This window comes from Melozone crissalis, unplaced genomic scaffold (genome assembly GCF_028551555.1).
Source record: "Melozone crissalis strain CALT ecotype California unplaced genomic scaffold, PUWL_Pcris_2 ptg000039l_1, whole genome shotgun sequence".
NCBI lineage: Eukaryota > Metazoa > Chordata > Aves > Passeriformes > Passerellidae > Melozone > Melozone crissalis.
In genome coordinates, this window is record NW_026535817.1 from 7821777 (window position 1) to 7846268 (window position 24492).

The 24492-nt window shown below is 42.3% G+C and overlaps 1 protein-coding gene across 1 annotated transcript in view; it reads left to right on the top strand.

The window, feature by feature from the left end:
• Nucleotides 1-861: 861 nt before the first annotated feature.
• Nucleotides 862-24492, top strand: part of TNIP3 (TNFAIP3 interacting protein 3) — a 38613-nt gene continuing 14982 nt past the window's right edge. Inside the window, exons 1-7 of the mRNA XM_054283882.1 lie at nt 862-918; nt 7517-7602; nt 14329-14461; nt 20216-20302; nt 21748-21837; nt 22398-22463; nt 23344-23475. Coding sequence (XP_054139857.1) covers nt 889-918; nt 7517-7602; nt 14329-14461; nt 20216-20302; nt 21748-21837; nt 22398-22463; nt 23344-23475 — 624 coding nt within the window. The 5' untranslated portion in view covers nt 862-888. The remainder of the gene's footprint in view (nt 919-7516; nt 7603-14328; nt 14462-20215; nt 20303-21747; nt 21838-22397; nt 22464-23343; nt 23476-24492) is intronic.

Genomic DNA, 24492 nt, shown 5'->3' on the forward strand with positions numbered 1-24492 from the left:
TAAAAATCTCAGCAGGGTTTTTAGTCCTCAGTGTAGAACTGCACAGGTGTTGTTGTCATCAAAACCGAAACTGATACACCAATCAGACTTAGACGAGTGTTTTTCGGAGCTTACCTATCGTGAATCTTTCACTTCTAGGTGACAGCACGATAATTTTTATCATCTGTGAAACTTGATTAATCAGCTCCTGTGTGCAGTGGGCTATAGCCTGGAATGAATAGTAGATTCTTGAAAATGCTGCATCACTTCTTTTCTGGTGAAGGGGAGACATTTCTGCAGCCTTCACCTCTACAAGCACTCTTCCTCAGAATGAAAATCAGATATGATAGGGAGGTGTTTCTGGTCAGGGGCAGAGCTGAATGTCACTGCTGATGAGGAGACTCTAGCTCGTCAAACTGAGCAGTGATTCTGTAAGAGAAACCTTTAGAATAAATTCTAAATAAAAATACATTCCTAGAAACGGCTCCTTGACCTATTTGCCCCTTACAGTAAATTATTCTGCTTCTAGATTGATATTTGTGTTCTGTTCACTTGGAGTTGATGCAGCTTTTCCACCATGGCAGACCACCCCTGTTCCCACAGCGCCGCTCTCGCTGGTGTGTGGGCGCAGCGTTGTGTCACCGTTCCGTGCTAATCTGGAGAATGAGAGGGAATCCTCTGTGGTCTCTTACAAGCAGTGCTTTCAAGTAGATCTGTGTGGGCTGTGTTTGAGAGAGATGAATGTGCACTCAGTGCTAGAATGACTTTAGGAAAGGGGTTTCCCTTAAGCCTGGGGTGTAGGTTAAACCTTGAGATATATATACACAGATAGACTTCTGCCTCCAAACCTCTTGGTTCTCATTTGATTCAGGGAGCCTTTATTTGAGCCTGAGATGTCCTAGCCTGGCAATGCAGAGACAGACACCTTCCCTAAATATGGTGAGTAACATCTGCATTCCTTGGAAATCTGTACTTGGTAGGTCTCTTCCTAGCCTCAGAATGAAGTCATGTGCTTCTTTTCCCTTCTCATCTACCAAAAAGACCTCAAATCCAAAACCTGATATTTTAAAGGTTTATTTTGTTCCTAAGTGGCTTTGTAATTTCTTCCTACTCTTTATATAGAATGACTATAGAAATGTTCTTTTATTTACTTTTCCTAAATAAAGTTGGACAATGAAGAGTACAGTAAAGGATGTATTGCCATATATGTTACTGACTATATTTAACAGTTATTATTTATCCCAATTATTTTGGGGTAAATTTAGTGGTACAAAGATTCAGTGCACTTATACTGGTTTTGACCAAAATCCCTCTTTTTGGATAAGGTTTCTGCTGAGAACTTGGCAAGTTTCATCTGTTTTGTGGAGTTTGGGATGCTCCCTGAGCTCCTGACTGCCTGGAGCAGGCACAGGATTCCCTTAGGCAGTTCTATCGTTAGGACATCTACTACAAATTATTTTCTATAATCCCCATAGCATTGGAGAATGGGCTAGGTGGTATTTTGCTTGCCTTGTTGCTATAAATTGGTATTGAAGCTGCACCTCAGAAGTTTGGATGCATCCTAACCTTGAGTAAGGAATACTTGGAGATGCAGTATTAAAACCTCCTTTCTCCAGGCCCGTGCTGTTGGCTGCCAGAGGGCACATTGCTGTTTGTGCTGTGGCAGCTCTAGGAACTCCAGACTGTTCTGCCTCCATCCCAAAATGAACCAAAAGTTCTCATCTTCCCTTGGCTCGATTCTGGATCCTCAGGACGTGGTGATATGCTGCTGGCACAGTGCAATATTCTGGCAGCAGCAGCACCACATGTCTAGAAGTGTGGGAGTGCTGGAATGTGTGGAAAGCAACATATGATTCTGAGTTGTTTAGGACTGGCCAAGAAATGCCAATGATTTTTTGCTGCTGGCTGCTTGGAATGTTCCTACCTTTTTGTGAGCTCTTCTTTCTCCTTTGGTGTGTTGGGTTTTTTTGTTTTGTTTTTGTTTTGTTTGTTTGTTTGTTTTGGGTTTGTTTTTTTTTTTGTTTTTTGAAATTTTTTTTCCCCTGGGATTTTGAAGCTTGTTTGGAGGGCATGAATCGTACATAGAACAGAGCTGCATTCCTCTTCCAAATCAACTCTTTTTGCTGTTAAACTTCCCTTCTTTTTGGTGCATTGCTTTTTGTAGCTAGGGTTGCCTCTGCCTTTTTTACGGACACGTGGCTCCTGTACTTGGAGCAATCTCCTTTCTGTTACCTTTTGATATTCTACCTCCTTATACTGCAGAGATTTGATTCCAAAGTCATGGATTTGATACTTCCTAACTTTAATCTCTTCCTTTGTATTGTACAAGAAAGTTTTGTCCTTTCCTGTCAGGACATCAGTTTCACTGCAGTGATGTCTCTATTAAAAATTCTTCAGCAAAAGCCCCACCTTTTGTGTGCTATCAATGAATATCATAGTTATTAATCTTACTTTTATCCTGCAGCATTTTTCCTTTTCACATCTGTATTTTATTTTTCTGAAAGCTTCCTATCCATGCTTTGGTAGTGAACAAAAAGCCCATTTTTTACTGCATTATTTACAGTTGACATTTAACAAATAAGTAAGTACTTGCTTCCCATCTTGCCCACTTCCAAATAATTTGTTGAGCAAATTAAAATTGGACACAGATAATAGCATTGAAAAGATATTAATTGTTGAGAGTTTTACTTTTTCAACATATTATATAGTTTTTAAAAAATTAGTTTTTATTCCATGAACAATTTACTTCCACAGGAATTGTGTACAGTAAGTGTGCTCAGAGTATCATGGACTTTGTACCCAGACCTCTGTGCACTACTTGGCTTTAGCTGAACTGAACATTTGCCATGAAGACAAAACTTCTTATAAATATATTAAAAATGAGGAGTCTCATTTTTAACAGGAGAAGTACTGAGGGTGTTTTGAGGTAGGTTGTGTGTGACTTTGATGGCTTGGTGAGATGATATTTGCAACTTCCTCTGGTCACTTCTTATGTGACTCTTTTGCATGTTGGGAGTGTTGTCATGATATTTTCGGCACTGAGCTTGTGTTTTGTGGCCTTTCAAATGAGTCTGTGTGCCTTAAACTCACTTGTGCAGGTGCCTGTGTGGAGTGACTGACATGGTAAGCCAAATGTAAATGTGTAAAATGTGTGTCACCCGAGGCTGAGCACAACTGTGGTGGCTTTTTGGTGGCATTTGTGCAACTGATTTAACTTGAAAGGATGTGTACTCATTGGGGAATAATCTTCTGACTTTTAGATCTTCTTGAGATCTTCAGTCCAAAGATGTTTAGAAATTTGCTGATTGGCAAAGGGAAAAACATGCCTGCAAATTGGTTGTGTCTCAGTTCCAGTTCAAGAAACAAGTGTTGTATTGATTTTGAATGAGGTCCTGCTGTTTAAAGCAGTGTTTTGCACTCACCACTGACACGAATTCATGTGTCAAGAGGAGCATTTTCACAAACCCAGTATGGGGGAGCACAGCCCACACTGTTTATCAAGTTGTGGATATCACAGCTCCAGGGGAGGGCATCTGGGAATTAAGTTCTTTGCAAGGATTGCTGCTTAAAATCTACAGTTACCTTAATAAAGGAGAATTGTGCTTAATATGGAGATCAGCTTCAGGTATTCAGCATTAAATCTTCCTGCATCACACAGGGCAGGTACCAGTTTCATTTTGTCCAAATTAAATTAGGCAAGACAGCTACCTACTCTACTATTTATCTACTCTAGGAAACTGTCTACTCTTTATTTTTGGCTAAAATCAAGCTTTGGGTTTAAAATTTTAGTTAGAAAGTGTCTTACGCTGAAGTTTCAGCACTTTATCAGGAAGTAACGGGGAGGAGGCAACTGGCAGATCTTGCTGTGTTTGTGGCATTTGTGTGTGTGAAGCTGCATTTTCAGCAAAGGGCAGACAGACATGCAGGCTGCTAGGAGAACAAAACCTGAGAACATCTAGGTAGAGGGGGATGGCAGACATGTTCTGTGCTTCATTTCTTCATCAAAAAAGTATTGAAGGCTTTATTCCTATTTTAGTTTCAGTGAGTGTTGCTTAGGCTCTCTTTCATCAAATGCTCTTTTATTTCTCTGGTTGTTCTTCCATTTTGATCAAATTTACTGTAACAATGCATTTCTGCCTCCCACTCCTCCTACACGACAACCACTCACAAATAATGTGTAACCTGCTGGCCTGTTTATCAACAGCACTGGTGATGGTGTTTGTTCCACTTTGTTTTGGAGCTATTTTGCAATCTGGGTAATGCTTAAGTGAGGTAAATTTACTCAGCCTGGCTGTGACAGGCCCTGCAGCTTTCACAACAGAAAAATGTGTATTACTGGAAAGGTAACTTATGAGTGGGTTTATTCCTTTTGTGAATTTTGTCAGCAGGTACTTTAATTTATTTGGCATATCATTTCTTTTCTGTTCTTTCTACTGGGACAATGTCTGGTGATGGTGGTGACCTGTAAAACTGAACCATGGGGTTGATCTAGGCAGGAAAACCAAACCAAACCTCTCCTTTCCCCTTTTTGTGCTTTTAGTCTGGCTCATCTCTGGCATTCATTTTAAATTGCATTCCTACAAAATATTGCTTTGATACAAATTAAAGGAAAATGAATTACTGAGCAAGTTTGGGTGAAATGAGCAAGGGTTTGGAAACATCAGATGCTCTTAAGCTAGAGCTAGATTTGGGGAAAGAAAAAGAGAATGGAGCAAGATCAGTGCAGGATTTAACATTTACAATAAGGACATTTGTGAAAAGCACTTTGGAAAATATACTGAAACACCAGTGTGATGAGTGCCTCTCTGGTTGTAATCAATTTTACAGTTAAGATTTCATTAGAATTAGTGAGTCTCATTGTCTTCCTTGAACAATGTAATTTTTTTCATCTTCAAATGTGTTTTTTATATGTGGGAAACTTGTTTTTAATGCAAATTAATACTCCAGCCAAACAAGTGCCTTTTTGACCTATTGTGGGTGTATCTACAAAATACTTAGGGCTTGGAACCGTGATAAATTTGGGGGGGGAGCACCAAGGAAATTCTGCACCCTTTTTAACAAACATTTCCAATTATTGCAAAACCCCATAAATCTGTGAGCAGGACGGATTCTGTTTTACTTCAGGGTGTTCCTGTTCTTAAAAGCCTTGACAGAAAGCAGAAAATTTATGTAATTCTGGGCAATCCTTTACATGACCATTACAACCCTCTCTTTTACAGAGCCTTAATTCTTTGAAGTAGCTGAATTTTATCCATCTAGGCTTCAGTCTGCCAGATCTAATAAAAACCTACAGCATTACACTGCATATTATGATTGTAAAAACTTCTGGTTGTCCTAATAACAAACACTTGCACAGGGCAGAGGGACTGGGTTGCATCTCTTTGGTTCAGGTTTTCAAGCGGAGATTTGGATTTTAGCTACAAAATCTGCATATGACTAAGAGTCAGGAGACCTGCACAGCCTCCCCCACCCCAGCAGTGTGAGCAGCAGGGCTTCTGCAGAAATGCATGTTTATGCTGCCTGGGTGTGCAGCTGGGCCACGCAGGGATGTGGGACTTGTCAGCTTTCTCTGTGTTTCCCTGGCTCAGTGGAGCAGGGACACAGCAAACCCAGAGTGCTCCCCAGCAGGGCCCCCAAATCTGGCTCACCCTGCACAACCAGGAGAGAACAAGATAACTGAATAAATATATTTTTGTTCATTCACCACTGCTTTTCTCCTTTCCAGTTTTTCAGTGTGTTGCTTGCTTCTTACAGGACTTGTACCAACATGGGTGTCATATTTTCAGTAACATTTCACCTGCATCCTTTTAATGTGGGCTGCAATACTGTGCCCAGCTTGGCAAATACACATGAAACTGGTGAAATGTCAAAGCTCAGTGGACAAATTAGGGCTGGAGTAGCAGTCTGAATTCTGTGGTGTTCTGGGCCAGTTTGGGGTTTTTTTTCATTCTGCTTCCTTTTAGTCATTTTGGGGTGTTTTTTTTGTTGTTTTTGTTTCAGTGACAGTGGAGTGTTCATTCCAGGTCAATGCTTTTCAAATTTTATATTTTTTTAGTCAGACACATGCAAGCCAAGTTCAGGCACTCCAAAATAAGGCTTAATCCTCACTAGCCCCCCGTGTCTGCTGCTCCCATTGAAATCAATCAAATGCAGCTTTCCATACCTCAGTGTGATTGTGTTATGATTAAACAGACACTCATAAAACTCAGACAAGCTGGAATCAAGTTTCACATGAAACTGAATTGACATTTTTTTCCTTAATAGGATCCTTGTAATTAGTGATTACCAGATGCATTTAGAACGTGTGAAATGCCTGCAGGAATTGGAATTTAGAAAGTGGGGGGATGCCAAACACCTCAGATCTTCTGCTGGCAACCTTTCATTTTAAATTTCTGCCCTGCACATAGATGAAGCAGCATGGTTTCTATAAAATGTTCAGCTGTGGTTTCACATTAAGCTGATGTTACCAATAAGGAGAGTAACTTGTAATTGAAAACTGATTTGCTTATAACTAGCAGGTTTAGCTCTGAATGGCTCCCCTCTTCATTTCAGTGATCACCTTGCTGTCCTTAAGATGGGTCCTATGAAACCTGTCCATTTTCAGTTCTAGCAATTGCCATGATGATGATGTTTGATCTAAAGAGAAGAGTAAGGCTTCTGGGCTCCTTTTCTGATGGACTAGAGGTATCTGAGGAAACATCCCCACGGCTGTCACCAGCCTGCAGCACAGGAGTAGAATGATTGCTCTGGATGAGGTGGTGTTGGCTCACTCTTTGTACCATGTCTTCTTCCACTTGAGACGGAGAGGTGGTGCTTGCTTTCTTCATGTTTGGAGTTCTAATTCAAAATCTCCAGTTTCAAGAGATTATCTTAATGAGGACTGCTTACTGTAGCAGCCCTTGTCTCTGGGAGCTTGGTCTGGAATTTTTTGTCTCCCTTCTTTTTGGAAATGCAGTGCTGGAGAGTAACTTGCCTGACCAGAGGGGAGCTTGTGGAGTGCTGGAACAACACACTCATGCTCAATAACTTCCATGAGGCTCCTTTTCTCTCCAAGTGATTTAGATCAGAGTCATTACTCAAATTCTCTTAATTTTGGGGCAGTAGTTTTATTGGGCACTTCCGTGAAGCATAGGAATTTTTTGGACAATGTGAGGACACGCTTGAATTCAAGAGTATGAAAATTAATTGATTCTTTTAGGATGATTAATAAAAGCCTTTTTTGCAACCCTTCCAGTGTTCCTGCAACTGCTGGCAGCTTTGTTCCTTGGGTAGATTTTTGTCACAGCAGCCAGTTCTGCCCTTGCAGAACTGTCCCTGACACAGTGGTGGGCTTCATAGAGGATGGTGCTGGGAAGGAGGCAGTAGATTCCTGGCTTGCTTGTCAACCATTTGTAGTTTATGAAAAATAAAATAGAAATACAAGACACTGTTATCTGTTCTCACTGTAATTGGTTACTTAACTTTTTCTGCTTAGATTGTTGGGGGTTTTTTTACTTCTCCTTAAGAACTCTTGTTTTTTCTTCCCTGCTCCTAATAGATTCACTGTGAGGAGCTCAAAATGAAGAAGAAAGATGCAGAGGATTGCATGGAGCTGTGCCCCCATCAGTGTGTTGAGATGGAAAGGTACTGTGTTTATATTACATGGAAAAACTTCTTTGTTAAAAATTTTTGGGCGCCTGCAGTTTCACAAGATGGCATTTGTCCTACCGATGACACTGAGAGGATTGAGTATGATGCAGTGAGTCCTCTGCCTTTCAGCTGGGGCTGCCTGGCAGCCACCACAGGCAAGGAGCTGACCTGACTTCAAGAGCTGGTTGTCCCCTGTCAGCTACTGTATGTTACATTTCCTGGCTGCGTGTCCAAATGGTTCTCGTCTGTCTGTCCTGCTCGTGCTGTCAGTCGATCACTACAAGTCCCTCAGCTCTGTGTGGTGGACACAGACTCCAATGAATCGTGGGCTTGTTTTCCTCCAAAGGCTCAGCCCAGCTCAACAGGGTGTTGGTGAAGCATCCCCATCCTGGCCCAGGCTGCACCAGGAGGCACAATGGGCTGCTTGTGGTGGTGCCTGATTTGAAAAGAGAGCAGTGGTGTCAAGTACCAGTTAAAAATGTCAGCTCTGTGCAGTTGTGCTGCATCAGAGTCACAGCTTCCCAGTGGAACAAGCACGTGGATGATGTGAACAGACTTGTGGGGCTGCAGCTGAATGTGCAGGGCAAGCAGCCAGTCCAGAAGGGGCCATGGGAGGGACACCATTCCAAAAAGGCATGTACTGAAGCCAGCAAAGTGCCCTGACAGGGGCACAAGCTTTTCTAGGCGTTGATCTCCACAGAAAAAGAGTGAGTGCTTGAAAAACATCTCTATTGCCTCCCTTTGTGTCGTTTTAGCTTTCAGCTCTTTCAACACGTTCCTGCCACCTCCCCACAGCTTTCTGCATGTGTGCCTTTCAGTGGGGGAGTTCATCGGCTCCGGCAGCACGTGCTGCTTGGCCAAGCTTGCCACTTATTGATTTCCATGGCAGAAATCAACTCCCTTTCCACTGGTGAGGCACACACAGCTACATGAGAGGCCTGGGGGCTGAGTCTGGGTGACAGTGCCCCACTTGCTGCCTCTCCAGGGAGACAGTTGTCCGCAACTCTCCCAGGGCTCGTTTGAAGCCTGAGAAAGTTGGTGGCAATAATTGAATTGGCTTTCCTGAGGTTTGAATGCAGCCCTAATGCTGTCCATTAGGAAGACAGTCAATGTCTTGGTAGTAAAATGAACTGGAAGATCCAAGTGAAAGGAGGGTGATGCTCTTTTCCTGATGTACAAGCTGTATAGAGTACAGGGGTGAGGCAGCAGCATAGAAGTTTTCCAAGGGACAGGAATATCCAGGCACAGAGGGAACAGCACCATGTGATAAGTAACATCATTTAATGCAAACCAACAGCCATGGTCTTCTTGCATGTTGCAAATTTCCTGAGGGGAGTAGTCAAACACTGAGAGACACTGAGTGCCTGTATACCATCAGTAGCTGTCCTTCTCCTCACTGAGCTGGGATGGGTTATAGGTGCTGCTTCACTTAATCACTGGGCCCCCCCTTTTGGGTTGTTTTTTTTCTTTTTTTGGCTTTTTTATTTTCAGAGGAAACCAGATGTGTTTCCATTAAGAACATGCCCCCCTTTTGTTGTCATTTGTGTAATTCTTAAAATTAAGCAAAAGTATTAAGGAATAATTGTTTCTGCTCACATTAACAGCACACAGATTCTCCAGATGTGGCATTTGACAGCCCGACAGCTGCTGGCCATTAAGTGCCTTAAAAGGCCCATTCCTTTGTCATAAAGGGAACAGAAGTGTAGGGACGTTTATGGGGTGAGAGGCAGATGTTTTGGCTGCATCAGATTTGAGGGAAAGTTTTAGGTGGTTTCTCTGCTATGGTCACAGTGCTTGTTTTAACCCCTATCATGCACCTTATGGAGCTCTCTTCTTGGCACTGGGGTGAGATTATTCCTAATCCCACACTGACCTGTGGGACTCTGAAGACAGAGCAGTTCTACCAGGTAGATCTCAGTTGATGTTTGGCTAGCTTCCCATCTATGCTCTTGAAACAGTAGATAAATTTTTGGGGGTGAAACTCAAGTTAAAATATTAAGCGAAAAACAATTTCAAATAATATGCTGCTGCTTTTTCCCCCCCCTAAACTCTCTTTTTAAGTGTCTACTCATAATCATCAAAGGCAGGTGTTCTTTTTGTGTTTGTCCCAGCACAGTATGTTTTATGCCCAATAAACTGTTTTTTATGGTGGCACATGGGAGGTGGAACATGGAACGAGTGGAGCTCAATTTTAAAAGTTCTGGCTCAAATTCCCAAGCCTAAACTTTGACTGGAGTGTTGAGTACTGGAATAGCACCGCTGGTCCTTAGGGAGCTGCACCACTTTTTAACTATTCCCTATCAGCTCAGAGTCTGCTAAACTTCTAAGAGCTTACAGGGCTGCAAAATCTTTTTCAGTAACAAAAGTGTTTTTGTCTTTTTTCTTCTTCCTATTGCTTATTGGACTGGAAATTCTTTGCTTTTTTTCAGTCTTAGCTGAAGATTTCAATATAAAAATCTCAATGTATTTGCATGAAAAAAAAATCAAAGAGTTCTACAAAACTGAATTAAAAGAGAGCAAAAGTTCTGCAAAATTACATGGAACGTAAGAGAATAGCCTTGTTCTAGAGATAAACTGTCATTTAAAAAAAAATATCCCTATTTTTATTCCTATTTAAAGTCTATTTCTAGAGCAAGTTAGATTAAATATTCTGTAATTCAATCAGATTCTCCCCCTTATTCTACAGGCCTTTTTCTGACATGAAGTCTATTATCATAAATAAGGGAAATATTAGCCGAAACAATTTGGCCCATTTTAAATTGATCTGACTAGTTCTTTCTCCATAATTCAAATGCAGAAATTTCTTTTTATCCATGAATTTACTTCCTAGGCTTAGCCAAACAAGAATCCTATATCCCGAATGCCCACCCAAGGGGATGAAGCACATGTTTTACCATTAAGCTCTGGAATTCATTTCCCATCAAAATATGGCTCCATGGTGTTGGCGTCTGGCTGTAAATCCTGCCTTAAAGCCTGTTTTCACAATTGTTTATGGTGTGTATTTGTGCTTTCACCACCACAAGCGAATGACCCCAGCACACCAGCCTTGAAATTAATAGTTAAAATAGAATTGTATGGCTTTGGTATGAGTGTTGTGTAATAAATGCCTCAAGACATCTCGTAGGTACGTCCATTGTTGCCATGTAACTGCTATGAGTAAGGAATAATGCCAGTTTCCAGTAAAAAACAGGAAAGAGTCAAGAGATGCAGAACTGGGACTCCTATGGAGCCTCTACCTTCTTATTTGAGGAACTTTTGGTTTTCAGCCTTCAATCTATGCTGCTCAAGCCTGAAGCATGGGGCTGATCATGTTCTGGCTCTCTGCTTAAAACTGGAATTGCTGTAAAAACTATGCAGCCATTTTTAAACAATCTTTATTAGTTAGAGAATTATACTATTACAAATAATACCAAAAATTATAAATAGGCCAGTGTAGCTAAAAACTGAAGTGGTGCAAAAATGTACTATGGGGCAAGAAGTGAAAACCATTTTAAATGCAGCAAGTTGAACACGTGGGAGAAATGAAAATAGCTTTAGTGGAGTGCAAAGTGAAGTTCTGCATGGATATGACAACTTGAAAACCCAAGAGAACATGCCTAATTTTTATTCCTGGTGGACATGGCTTTTCAGATCTGACATGGAAATTGTGAGGAAGGTTGGGCTGTCTGCTTTCCCTGCAAGCTGCTAAAACTTGTACTGGGAGGCCAGCTTCCTTCATTACATCTGGACCTTCTGCTTCCGTGTCAAATATCTTAATTTTTCAAAAAAGAAAATTTTACAACTAACTCGAAGTCTCCAAAAAAGAGTTAACATTCTAATCTTTGATTGCCTTCTGCAGTAATCACAGCTTGCTATGTGTAGTTTTTATATCTATACCTTAGAAAGCTTAAGCACGTGGAAGGATTATACTTTATCTTGTATAACCACAGAAAAATGCTTTTAAGTAGTTTAATATTTTAATATTTTCTCAAAAGTTTTAATGGTGCAGAGGTTTCCTGTGAACTCCAGGAAACCAAAAGCAGTTTTGCAAACTGTTCTGTGCAGAATCTGAATGCTGTGTGCCCTCTAGAGCTCTCTGGGGGAAGCTCTGGTAATCTTGGTCTGGGGTAGCTCCTAATCAGGAGTCCCTTGATGTATTCGAGCACTCAGAGCGTCTGTGTGCTCTGAAAGTCCAGATTCTAAATCAGATCTACACAGCAGATCTGAATAATGGTCTAGTTCACCATAAGTGTATCCTTCTGATTGTCAAAGTGGCTGATAATAAAATGCAGATAAATGCAGTCATAGTTTCTCAGTCTAAAAATGAAGTAACTTTCTGACTTTTGTGATAGTCTTCAAACACGGAACGGAAATTGGTTTGTAGAGATCGGAGCCTTTTGTAGTTCTCTTTCTTTTACCCAGGCACAGCTGTGTCCTGCTTTTGCCCAGGTAAATCAGAAAGAGGAGTGTAGGGACAGACAAGGGTAGGAGCAGCCAGAGGTGATTATCATTTACAGCTACAACATCAAACTGTGGTGAGCAGAGCAATGAACACTTCCTGACTGAAAAAAATATATCAAAAGCCAGCCCCCCATGTTTATGGGTTTTTCTCAGCTTGGTTCATGCTCTGACCTCAGGAGGTTGTGGTCACACACCTCCCCTTGCAGTGGCTGAACCAGAAGCAGAGCTGAGTGCAGCCTGCCTAAGCATTTGCTGCTGCACTCCTGCCAGATTGCTGCTCATCTTTTACAGTCCCCAGGGCTGCGCCCGGCCATTGCTCCTTTATTCTGAGTATTTTTTTTTCTTATGCTTTGCTGCTTCATTTGGCTTGAAAGAGTTTGGAAGCGCTGGCTGCTCTGCCCGAGCTGGGCGAGTCGGCTGTGCTGGCAGCTGGGGGTGGCGAATTGCAGCAGCGAGCGGCGGCTTCCGTGCTGTGGCTTTTCAGCTCTTGTCAGCAGCCTCGGAAGCAGCGAGGGCTCTGCCCAGGGCATGTGCGCCTCTGCTGCACAAAGCTGCCTCAGACAGCATCAGGAGCTGCGGTCCCAATGGTGCTGTTCTCCAGGGAAGTGCACTTGGGAGTGCAGAGCGCCCGCTCTGCCTGCTGCCGGAGGTGTGGGAGCCTCAGCACAGAATGGCTTAGAACAAGTGCCCCTTGTCCTGGCTTACCCAGGGTTTTGCAGCATTTAGCCAGCCGGAGGAGGGCTGGATTTCTGCCTCGCGGTTCGGTGTTTCCTCCCGCGGTGTTCTCCGTGCTGCTGCTGGGGCTCGCCTGCCGCCCATGCACAGCTGAGCCTGCGGAACCCGGCACCAGCCCTCAGAGCAGCCGCAGCCTCCTGCAGCACCGTGGGGCTCATGACAGTGTGCCTGGGGAAGGGCTTGCTTTCAGTCCTCACGGCTATGAAATACAGCTTGTCTAACTGCCAGCAGCAAGTCAAAAAAAACCAACCCAAACAACCCAGCTCTAGAGTTTTACTAGCCCTTATTTGCTGCTCTTGGTATTTTATTTCCTCTTGGAAATGAATTTTTTTTTCCCCATGCTTAGTGAAAATGCATTTCTGCTACAGTGTCTGTGTTTTAAATATGAAGCATTAAATGAATCGTTCTATGCTATCAGCATGAAATTCACCACACTTCTTTACTCTTTGATGAAGATAAATGGGTTTGTTTGTTGGGCAATTTTATCAATTTCCCTTCAAGAGTTTCCTCAGAACCTGCTGCTCACTCCCTGACGATTGCCTGTCTAAACTTCAGGAAGTATAATTGACAAACTCTTACAGCTTTCAGTTTTTCTGGTGGTTCAAAGAAAAAATTGTGTATTTTCTGTTGAAATCAAGAAGTAATCTTGCTGTAAGAGGTCAGTGATTTTTTTTTTTTTTGAGCCTTGCAGTTTGCTTTCTGGTCATGCATTATATTTAAAATTGGTTCAAGTTGATTAGGCAATGAAGTCTAAGTTTGCAAGAGATGAATCTTTCTTGATAACTTGGATTGATCTAGGAGATTTAGGGGCTTGTGCTAATTGTATCTCAGTTAATTATCTGGAAGTCACATTCCACCATGACAGTGTATCAAGTGAATCAGCCCTAGTTGCAAGTTTGTTCTGTGAATCTGGAACAAGCCCTTTTTTGCACCTAAGTCCTGTATGTCCTTAGCAGTGAGACTGAAAGAAAAGAATTTTCCTGCAAAAAAAAAAAAAAAATTAAGTGTTCTCAACAGACCAAATTTTTTTACAAGATGTGAACGTTTTTAAAAGGAATTTTTAAGGGAAAAAAATTTTGAAAATGCGTGTCAGGTGTCTGCTACAAAGTGTTAGAGAAAACAAAAGGTGCCATTAAAAGACTTTGTGAATATGATATTTTTGAACTCAAAAGACTTAGAGCACCTAGTTTTGCAGTTCTAAACCTATTCAACTATTCTGATAGCATTTTTGCTGAAGCTGAATTTAAAACTCTTGAAACTCTGAGTGAGGTTTAGGGCATGTGGCAGTCTTAATATAATTCCCAAAAGGGTCGATTTGGATTTTGTAGGTGAAAAGTGGTAAAATTCATAAAGGCTTCTTGTGTAAGTATTTTAAATCAATTTCTGCCACATGAAGATTGTGTGTCACTGCCCTGGTGCTCTCTGCTTGTGTTACCAGGAAGGAAGGGAGCTGGAGCCTGGTGCAGGGCCAGCTCTGTTCTCACATTCACAAGAAAGCCTCAAATTCTGGTGTAAATTGTAACATTGCTTTTTCTTCCTGAGCAGGTGTGAAAGTAAAGAGCTGGATGTTGAAATAAGGAACCTGATAGGGAAGAGCAACGCTTTGGAGTCGTGTGAGGACCCCAAACCTCTTGCCCAAGAGAGGCTGAGCCCTCAGAGAACTTCGTGTTCCCTTAAGGTAATCACAGTGTGCTTTTGCAATGTTTATCTGCCAGGAAAGAACGTTCAGGGGATGTTCTCTGCCGGGCTTGACTATGCATGAAACTTCAGGATTTTTGAAATGATGCAATGAACTTGCTGCACATTTTTTTTCCCTGACGTAGCTACTTTTTGGTATGAGGAAGAGTGACTGAGAAGGTGCATTTTATAGTGCTTTAAAAGGTCAGCTAAACCCACTGGTTATTATCCTAAGTGTCAAACCCTATAGCCAGATGTACCTTTTGGATAACACAGCTCCGTGGAACTGTGTAACCCCCAAAACACTGTCATTTTTGATGCATTTGGATGTTCTGATTTAGCTGGGAATGAGCAGAGGTGTGGGAGACACAGACCTGTGGAAGAGTCAGAAAGGCTTTCAGATCAATAGGAAGAGAGGAGAAGGAAGATGATGATGATTCAAACCCACACTTCTGTGGTATTGCAAACAGAAAATCGTAAGCCACCTGCTAAGGCAATTGTCTTTGCCTGCAGTGAAGCCGTGGTTAACAAGCCTGACAGAAACTTGTTCTGGGTTTCCCTCTCAGTTTCGCTCCTCTCCCCTGAATAGAAGGCATTTCCCCGTTTTCCACAAACTAGGAGCAGGAGGAGGGAGGGCTGCAGACGGGAGGAGTGATTAAACCGTGAATGATCCACCTGCAAGGGATGGCGCTCTTACCTGTGTCACTGCGGCGCGGGATGGGGAAAGGAGCGCTCTGAGGGCTGCACGCCGAGGCACGGTGCAGGAAATTGGTGAGGAGCTAAAAGGGAGATGACTCTCTTCTACGAAATCCGAAATTACACCCGGCTCCTTTCACATGCAAACCGCCATCTCCAGAATGACTCATGACCTCGGGGCACGGAGCTGAGCCAGCCTGAGGAGACGCCGCAGGGTCAGACCGGTGGGATTAGAAACCAGTGGGGGAGAGGGAACCACAGGGAGGGATGGGGATTCCCGGAGGCGGGGGAGAAACGAGTCTGGCGAAGCACAAGTCAGGGCAGAATCAGGCTGTGAAATTACAAGCCACAAATGATCCATGGAAATCCACATGTTAGCCTCTCTCCAGCAGAAGGAGACATAGGAAAGGATTTGGGGGATATGGGGATATGGGCGATGTGAGGAGGAAAGAGAAAGGATGTGCTCACCTGTACGCTTTCTGAGGAGTGCTGCAGTGCTTCACACAGGAGACAGTGGCAGTATTTAATCTGTGGTGCTTTTACACTCTTTGCATTTATGGCACTTCTTACCTTTGAAATGCATGTGTGAGGTTTTCAGAGCTTAAAGAGGGATACTTCGTAATATTTCTGCACTAGACACATGCTGGCTGGTTTTTATTTACATTGCTAAGTCAAAACTTTTCACTTGGCTGGTTATTGAGCTGGGATTCAAGTGAGTGACAGCTTGACAGTCTCGCTGAGCTTCAACAACCTCAGTGTAAGGTGCTAGGAGTACCTGTCTTGGATTGTGTTTTGGGAAAGGAGGGCAAATTTTTAACACCTAGTAGAATTTGTGAAGATTATGAAATAATACTAAAAGAACCTCACACCAGAAAATAGCAGTTTGGGAAATGAGGCTGATTGGCACTTGAAATGAGGGACAAATGAAATGCTCAAGAGTTAAGAAAAAGTTAATAATGAAACGAAAGTGTACCCTTCCCTAAGTGTCAGTCATTCATCAGGAAGTTATTTGTCAAAGATCATTTTCATTCTGTAACATTTTTTCTGGAGTGAAGAGTACAAGTTGCACTCTGCAGAATGGCATTTCCAGCTGACCTTAAATCACTTTCAAGACAAATCTATAAGTATCTTAAACAAATTCCCCTTTTTGCCAGGATTTTTTTCCATAAGAATTTATGAACTTCTCAGCACGTCCTGCAATCTATGATTCCTTCAGTTGCAGCTTGTCCTGAAGCTGCATTCTCCATTCCAGGAAAGGGAATAGATTTGCATTTTTTAGATTGGCAAATTGTCATCCAATTCTTTTCACGTGGAACTTGGGTTTTCATCAGCAGGCCTGAGTTTGCAAATGCTTAGGTACTTGAGAGGCCTTGCCCTTATGGTTAGTGGGTAAAGGAAATCCTGAAGCAGAAGCCTGTGCTCAAATATTTTGGTTTACTCTGAAAACATGTGTTGCTCTAATTTTATCTAGTTCCCACATATTAAGACACAAATTTGCATCTGCACCTATTTTTCTGTCAGAGGGAACATGTAACTGAGCAGCACAAAAGGCTGAGGCTGACACACTTACTGAAGGCAAAATCCCTTTTTAGCACACCTCTCTGGTGAGCCACAGGGGCCAGGCTGGGGCAGGAGGAGGCAGATTCTTCTTCTGGGTCAAGAGCCAATTTCATTCTTCAGCTAAAATCTCTCATTTTTTACCATTTTGCCACATGCGTCAGAATGGTAAAATGGATATTGTGGCAAACACTGCTGGCATAACAGCTTCAGTAATAAAGCCAAAAACAGAGCTCAGCTGAAACATAAGCAAAGTGAAGGCTCCTGAAAAGCCACCAAATTTTAACCCAAGTCATCTCAGAGTTAATCTAGCTTCTACCAGTCTTTAACAGAACAATAAATTAAAAAAAAATTATAATCAAAGAAAATCCCAAACAAACCACACAGCAGATGCATGACCAGCTAGGAAAAAAATTACTTTGTCATTTTGTATGATTTTATCATCATCAAGTAAAGCCTCACATTTGATTGCATCAGGCCTTTTAGTGAGTCTTGGTTTCACTGCAGTTACTGAACAGACAGAATTTTCAGAAGTGAGAAATGGTTTACATTAATGTGAATTTGAGTGATATTTTGTAATACTGTGACACAAGTTGTTCCCAGAATCAAGATCCAGCACTCTGAAAATGAGAACTTTTATCATCTTCTGGTGCTGAGGCTTGTGAGAGGGTTCAGTGCTGGCCACAGCTGCAAGGCTCTGATTTTTCTCCCACTGCAAGCTTCCCAAAGATGCCTAAAAGGCATTTATGCTCAAGAAGCTCAGGTCATCCTAGAATACAAACTAAAATATTTTTCATTTTTTAGCAGGACGTGAAAAGAAAACAAAACAACAATCTCAAAGCTGCTACTAATAGAAATTATAGATTATCCTGGAAATAAAATAGAAATTAATAAGAGGCTTCTAAGTTGTTTTAAGATGCCACTTGGGAGTGAACTTAGGAAGTGTGAGGGGCAGCAAATTTTCCTATTTGCTTTCTGAGCAGCTTTTTCCTTACCTGACGGTATTTTTTAGATTTGTAACTGCATTTACAGTCTGATTGTCAACTGGTATTTTCCAAGCAATTTGAAACTGATTGTTTTGTTCAATAGCTTTAAACCAAGTATAAATGCTTTTAAAGATTTATGGGGCTTTTTGAATTCTGAAACCTGATAGGTCTCCAAGTGTCCTTCTTTCAAGGATTTCTGTATATCTCAGGTGTCTGCAGTGCTGTTTTACAACCAAGTTTTTCTTGATAGCAGTAAACATAAAGAAATGTAGTGTCTTTATCACTGCAATATCAATGAAAATGAATGCTGCCATCTCCTTCTCTTTCTTTTTGGTGCTATTAACTGTTTTCACAGAGACAGGCAATGATTTTGCTTCAGCCTCCCAGTTTTTGCAGGAAGAATACCACCACCTCTAAAGAGCTTGAGTTTTTCTTCCCTACTTTTGCCATTTCTTCTATTCATACGGATCTCGGGCATACTCTTCTCTCTCCAATCTGTTTTTACATGGCAAACAATTATACCTATGAATGCTGAGCTGGATGAGACAGGCACGGAAAAGTACTTGAGTCTTAGTTCTGTTCTGTCCAGTTTTATGTAAAATCATTCATTTTATTGTGATTATGATGTAAATCATCTGCATTATTGCAGTCATGAAGGACAAGAACTTAGTGTTCTAATGTCCAGGTAGCTTTCCAGGAAACTGCTCAGCTCTCCAGGAAACTGTTGTGACCTAAGCTACAGAATCAACCAAGGTCTCAGCCTCATCCTCTCTTCAAAGTAATTTGAGCATTAATATCTTTCAAGTGGGAGCTGTCATTCACGAGTGGGGCTGAGCCCTGGGTTTGCCCCTCTGTCCCCACTGTGGGGATGCTCGGCGCCTCGCTCACCACACCCCAGCGTGCTCGTGTGAGGAAACCAGAAACTGGGGCTGCCTCCCCTTGCAGGCCAGACCTTAAAATGCAGCTGTTCAGCCTGAGCTTTCTCCAAAAGTGAACTTGCTGCTGGAGAGGGGATGAGACTGGTGAGAGTGGGAGCTTGGGGGAGGGGCAGCATCATCATCCTCAAGAGCAGATGTGCAGTGTGGAACGTTTGGGATTTTAATTTTATTAAGCAGATGCCCAGTGTTGGTGCTGTTCTGCACCAGTTAATAGTCTTCAGTGCTGTAGCTGATATGCTCAATGTCTAGTTTCGATATAGGTACAGATGAAACTCTTCCAATTTCTTCACTAAAATAACCTTTGGTTTTGAATTTTTCTCTTCATTCACCACAAGTTTTCTGTCTTCTCCATAAACCAGGAGAAAAATGGAAAGAACCTCAGGGTAACAGGACATATTTCATATGCAAATATTATAAAATAGTAGCTTTCTTCCAAATTGGGGTTTGTATCTTGCAAAAGAGGAGTTGCTTAGTCACGCATTGTGAACCAGAGATCTGGCATGTGGCTGAAAAATTTCAGCATGTCACAGGATTGCTTTACTTTCTCTAAATCTGTTTTTGGAATTTGAAAGAGGGGTTTCTATTATTTTATGTCAAATTTCACAGGCAGACTTTCATTTCATTCCTTCAAAAGGAAATGAGCAACCTCTGCTGCTGCTGCAGAAGCCATAGACCCAGAGATCTTTCCCCAATAGGAAGCAGAATTTTTCTTTTATGCTTCCCTCTGAAATCCGTTATTATTCATAAATCCAAGACTGAAGACGAGAACATTTTGTACTTTTCTGTTTCATTCTGGCTTTGATAGCAAGTCTGCGGAAGCCTTTTCTTTGTTAATCTTTTCTGTGAGTTTAACTTGGTAAGGCTAACATCTTCCTCCAAGTGGGAACCTGAGGCACAGGTTTGGGGTGGTGGCTGCCTTTGAGTACCCAAGTCTTGAGTGTCTTTAAGCTGGATCCGTGCTCAGGTAAAGCAAGTGGCTGAAGTGCAAATAAAACATCTGTCATTCTTCATCTGTGTGCAGCTTTTCTTTGGGGAAACAAATCAATTTTCCAGTGTTGGTTTTCCCCTCAACATCTTGGGGTTTTTGTATGGGGGTGCTTTTCCCTGTAGCTGTTAACAGACTTTGCTATTGCTCCTTTAGAAGCATGACTCACTCATTTTTCTCTTCTGATAGTTCACTCTTAGTGTCAATAATTGCTGTAATTACCGAAGTCCTTTTTTATAACTGGAAGCAGGGATAGAAAATCCTGTCCTCTTATTTACTGAAAAAGCAAATACCCTTCCTTCCCTTAGATGCAACTTCCTCTCTGGGGGGAACTGGCCAGGCAATTGTGATTTCCATGCACACAAAGCTGAGAGCTGCCTTGCCTGGCACATTAGTCATAGGCATTGTGCTTCATCCATTCTGGGAAGCCCCAGCCAGGAAGGAGGAAAAGGTTAAAATCAGAATTCCACCACTACTTTCTGGGCCGTGGCTGCTCCCACAGGCAGCCCTCCTGGATCTTCTGGGTCTGAAAGAAATTCTCTTGCTCTTTTAGCCAGCATAAAATCTGTTGCATTGCTCTTCTTCCTCCCAAGAGCCGCAGTGAAGGAAGCACTCCAGGCCAGCTTGGATGCACCTGGGCAGGTGGGAGTCACATGGAAGCTCCAGCAGAACCATTGCAGGTAAGTGGCTGTGCTGGCTGTTCTCTGAAGTGTTTTCTGACTAACAGGAGCGGGTCACTTTGTAGGTTGACAATTATGGTCTAATCTTTGTGCTCTACTAGATTTTTCTGAGTTATTTAAGCTGTGTAAGAGTGGATGGAAATGTTAGAATTATTTTTGCAAATAGCATTCTTAGAAGAAGCCCTTTCCTAATGTTTTTTTTTTGCCTTCTAGAAGTTGCACAGAGAGTGCAAAGTGGTTCATTTGAGTGACCCCATAACTACTGTGAGCAGTATTTGGGCTAGTTGGTGCCTAGTGTATGTGTAATTGTTAGATTTGTGAGTTGTCCTATTCACTTTATTGCTATTCCTAAACATGCTCTTCAATATATGCCTAAGGCCCAGATGCTGAAATCAATTCAGCATGGGAATAACTCCATTAGCTGCCAGGTATTTCTTCAGATACTCTAAATTAAACATGTCAGTGAGCTACAGGGAGAGGGATTAAATGTTTTCTGGCTTGGAAGTCAAGGGCTCCACATCAAGAGTTCAGCAGGACTGGCCATGGGGCAAATATGTGGTTGGGATTTTTGCCTTTGAAAAGACACAGCAATACTGTCCTTTGATCTTCATTGGTATTTAGCATTAAATTCTGTATCTACAGAAAATTTATTCCAGACCTCAGAATTGGTCACACCATTATTCTTGTTTTTCATACAGTGGTTGAGAATTTAGGGAGGGAAACAAAAATCCCGGAGCATGTATCTGACCAAAGCTTGTTCTGTTTTTATGAGGTTGTCTCTTTTTTTCCAGTACAGCTCTCTCTCTCTCTTGCTAATAGATCACATGTTTGTTTTCATGATAATCCATAGAAACTTCTTGGAAATTATGATATAGAACACTGCCATTATAAAAATGAGGGTCTAGCTTCTGCTGTCCTGCTTGGGTGAAACGCCACATTTTAAAAAAAATGGAACAATTGCAGACTGATCTACTGAATTTCTCCAAATGGCCTATTTGTTTTCTGTGTTGCTTGCAAGCACTTACCAGGGGCAATCCTGCTAATTATTCTAGTTCTTGTAAATGAGGGGAATTACTTACACCCTCTCCAAGTCATGCTCAACTTTTGTGGCTTGTACTACTTGTTTGTATCGCCATCTGCAAGATAATTAAAATCCTCTTCTGTGTTCTGTGTCTCAGATGGTACAAATAGATACAATTTCAGTTATTTCAGTGGCTATTTGCATAATGCTTCAATTAAAACACAACCTGAGTGGGTTTAAAGCAGATGTATGCTCCAGGATCAGCTGCCAGCAGGTGTGAAGGAATTTAGATACAAATTTGGTCTAAGAAAATGTTTGTATCAGTTTCTTTATGTGCACCTGTCAGGGTGGATGGGAACCTTACATGAGAATCTTGAAGAGAACAGGCCAGAAGCATTAATATTTGAACACTGCTTTTCTCCAGTCAAGGCACACGTTACTGAGCAAAAAGAAGCCTTTATCATCCAATTCTCCAGAGCAACAGATCCTCACACTGGAAAGACAGAGACGAGAGGTAATCCTAAATATTCCCTAAAGCACATGGTGACTGATTGTACCATGCCTATGGATCTGGAAGGGCAGAGGTTTATTTAGTACAAAGGGCAAATTTTATTAATGACCCTTGTTGCTAAAGGCCAAGGAATGACAAGCAGGGTTTGCACTCAGTAGGAGTCTTCCATTCCTTTGTTTGAAGTCAAAGACCTTTTAATGGGAAATATGTTCATGGAACCTGTAGAAAACTACCAGGAAAGAAGCCCTTGGCCATTTAGGATTTGAAGCTTGGGATTTGTGCAGTGTTGCACATGATCCACCTGCAGCTTGTTGTGGATTTGCATCTTTCCTGAGTGCTGCTTCCTGAATGTTCGTGTGCTTTAACCGAAATACCAAAGCACTGGCAGATGGGCTGCAAGGCTTGCCAAACCTTCAACTTGCTTCTTCTGAAATAAATGAACTGGCCAGATGATGAGGAGGTTGGGAACACTCACTGACAGAGGATTAGAATTCCAGTCTGGTTTTGATTTACTGAAAATGTTGAAATAAGTGTTATTTACTGTGCCTTCCTGGTAATTACAGCTTTTGGAGGTGAACAAGCAATGGGATCATCAATTTAGAAGTATGAAACAGCTTTATGAAAAGCAGGTAACAATGCTGACAACTTCTGTTGCAATGTGTGCCACCTGCTGACAGTTAAGTCTGTGTTTAAATACCAGCCGACCATAGCCATGGTAAATATCTTACTTTGTCTTGAGCTCACAAACTGAAAAAGCTTCATCACATAAAAGCGAAGCCAAAGTGTGTCAGTCTTCATAGGACAAACTAACCAGAGAAGCAAAATGTCCCTAAAATTGTAGGGTCAGTGGGCACATGACAGCAGAGATCTTCATGCCCTCCACACTGTAGTGAAAATTGCACATAACTGAGAGCACAATTAACTGAAAATCAGCCTGGTGTGCTCAGCTCCTGATCCACATCATCACACTTATGCTGGTTCTTGTCCCATCTCTTGTGAAATCTGGATAAATTCTCCATGAAAGTTGCCCTCTGTAAGCAGAGACTCTCAAAATGAATTGTAAAGAAATATTTTAATTTCTGGTTTTTTTCCATCCAAGATCCAATTGACATAGCTGTTATTCCTTGCTTATGGCTGTGTGGTGTCATTGCTGCAGACATTATCATTAGCTGCCTAGTGAAGTTCAGTGCTTACAATTTTATCTGATATTCTAGAACCCAAGTTGGTTCATTGACTGACACTTCTCATCTACTGTTTCCTGCTATGAACAGGAAGTTTATAGAGTGAATTCATGTGCTTATCAGGAAAATTTTCTCTCTAATATTTTCCAGAAAGCTTTACTGAGATCTGAATAATTCCTTTCCTTTTTCCCCCAAAGAGAAGAGCAATCCAAATGGCTCTTCCTCATTTAATCTGGAACTGTTTTATGCCTCTGGCTCAACACCCTGAGGGTGCTGTGCCTTCCAGAGTGCCCAGTGAGCCCAGCATGGTGTGTCACTTGCTTTTCAGCTGGCAGAGATGAAGGCAAGGCTGGACGTGTCGGAGAGGAGAGTAAGCGAGCTGGAGCAGGAGAGGCACTGGCAGCATCCGGAGGAGGAGAGGTGGCAAGTGCTGGGCAGGGAGAGGCTGCTGCAGGAAAAGGTAGGAGGGTGCCCTGTGGCACCCCTTGTGTGCTCTATGCTGAGCTCTCTCTTGCCTTTGGTCTTTGTCCCCTTGTGTGGGTTGTGCACAGCCCAGAGGTGGGACTGTGGCTCCTCAATATCCTACCCAAGGCTGCTGAGCTGCCTCATCACAGAACTGTTTGTAGAGAAAGAGTCATTTCCATATGAGTGGCAGACAGCACAACATTGGTGTGTGTGTGGGGAGTCAAGGGCAGGTTGATTTCTACTGCACGGATTTCCCTCCTCACAGTTCAGTTCAGGATGAATTTCTGTGTGAAGGAAAATGCTGCAGGTATTTCAAATGGAAGAGGAACAGCAGTGCAGATGTTACACAAAGTGCTTGGCAAGAAATACTCAAGGTGTGAATGCAGCTCCAGCCCCCAGGTTTTGGTGTTGAGTACAGGCTCTCATACATGTGCAGCTGTCTCAGCTCCCTGCAAATATCACTGACACTGGCAGTGCAGTTATCAGGGCTGGAAGTGTCTGGGCTGATCAGCTGCTCCAGAGCGGTGTTCGCCTCACCCTCAGAGTGCTTGGGCTGCTCTCTCAGGACTCCTTGTGGGCTTTTGCTTCTCAATTTAGATCCCTGAGCTGGATTCCCACCTCAGTAATACCACCAGCCTGAATGATGAGCACCTACATAAAACCTTGTGCTCCATTTTAGAAACCCCACAGAGTGGTGCTTCCTGTGCTCATTCTGCTTCATGGTGTCATGTACTCCATGACCTCTGGTGAGAGTTGCTGGATGGTGACCATGGCTGAAGTTGGGCTTCTCTATTCACATGGTGACCTGAAACAAGTGGCAGTTGCATCACTTCCAGGCTCAGATCAGATGTGAGTTGGCTGCTGCAGGAAAAGAAATGCAACCCCCTTAGCTTACATCTGCAAAGGCAGAACATCCATCTTACTTGCTTATCAATTAGTCCCAGCTAAACACACTTGATTCCAGATCCACAGAACAATTTACATGTTTTAAGACAAACTATGTTACGTACTT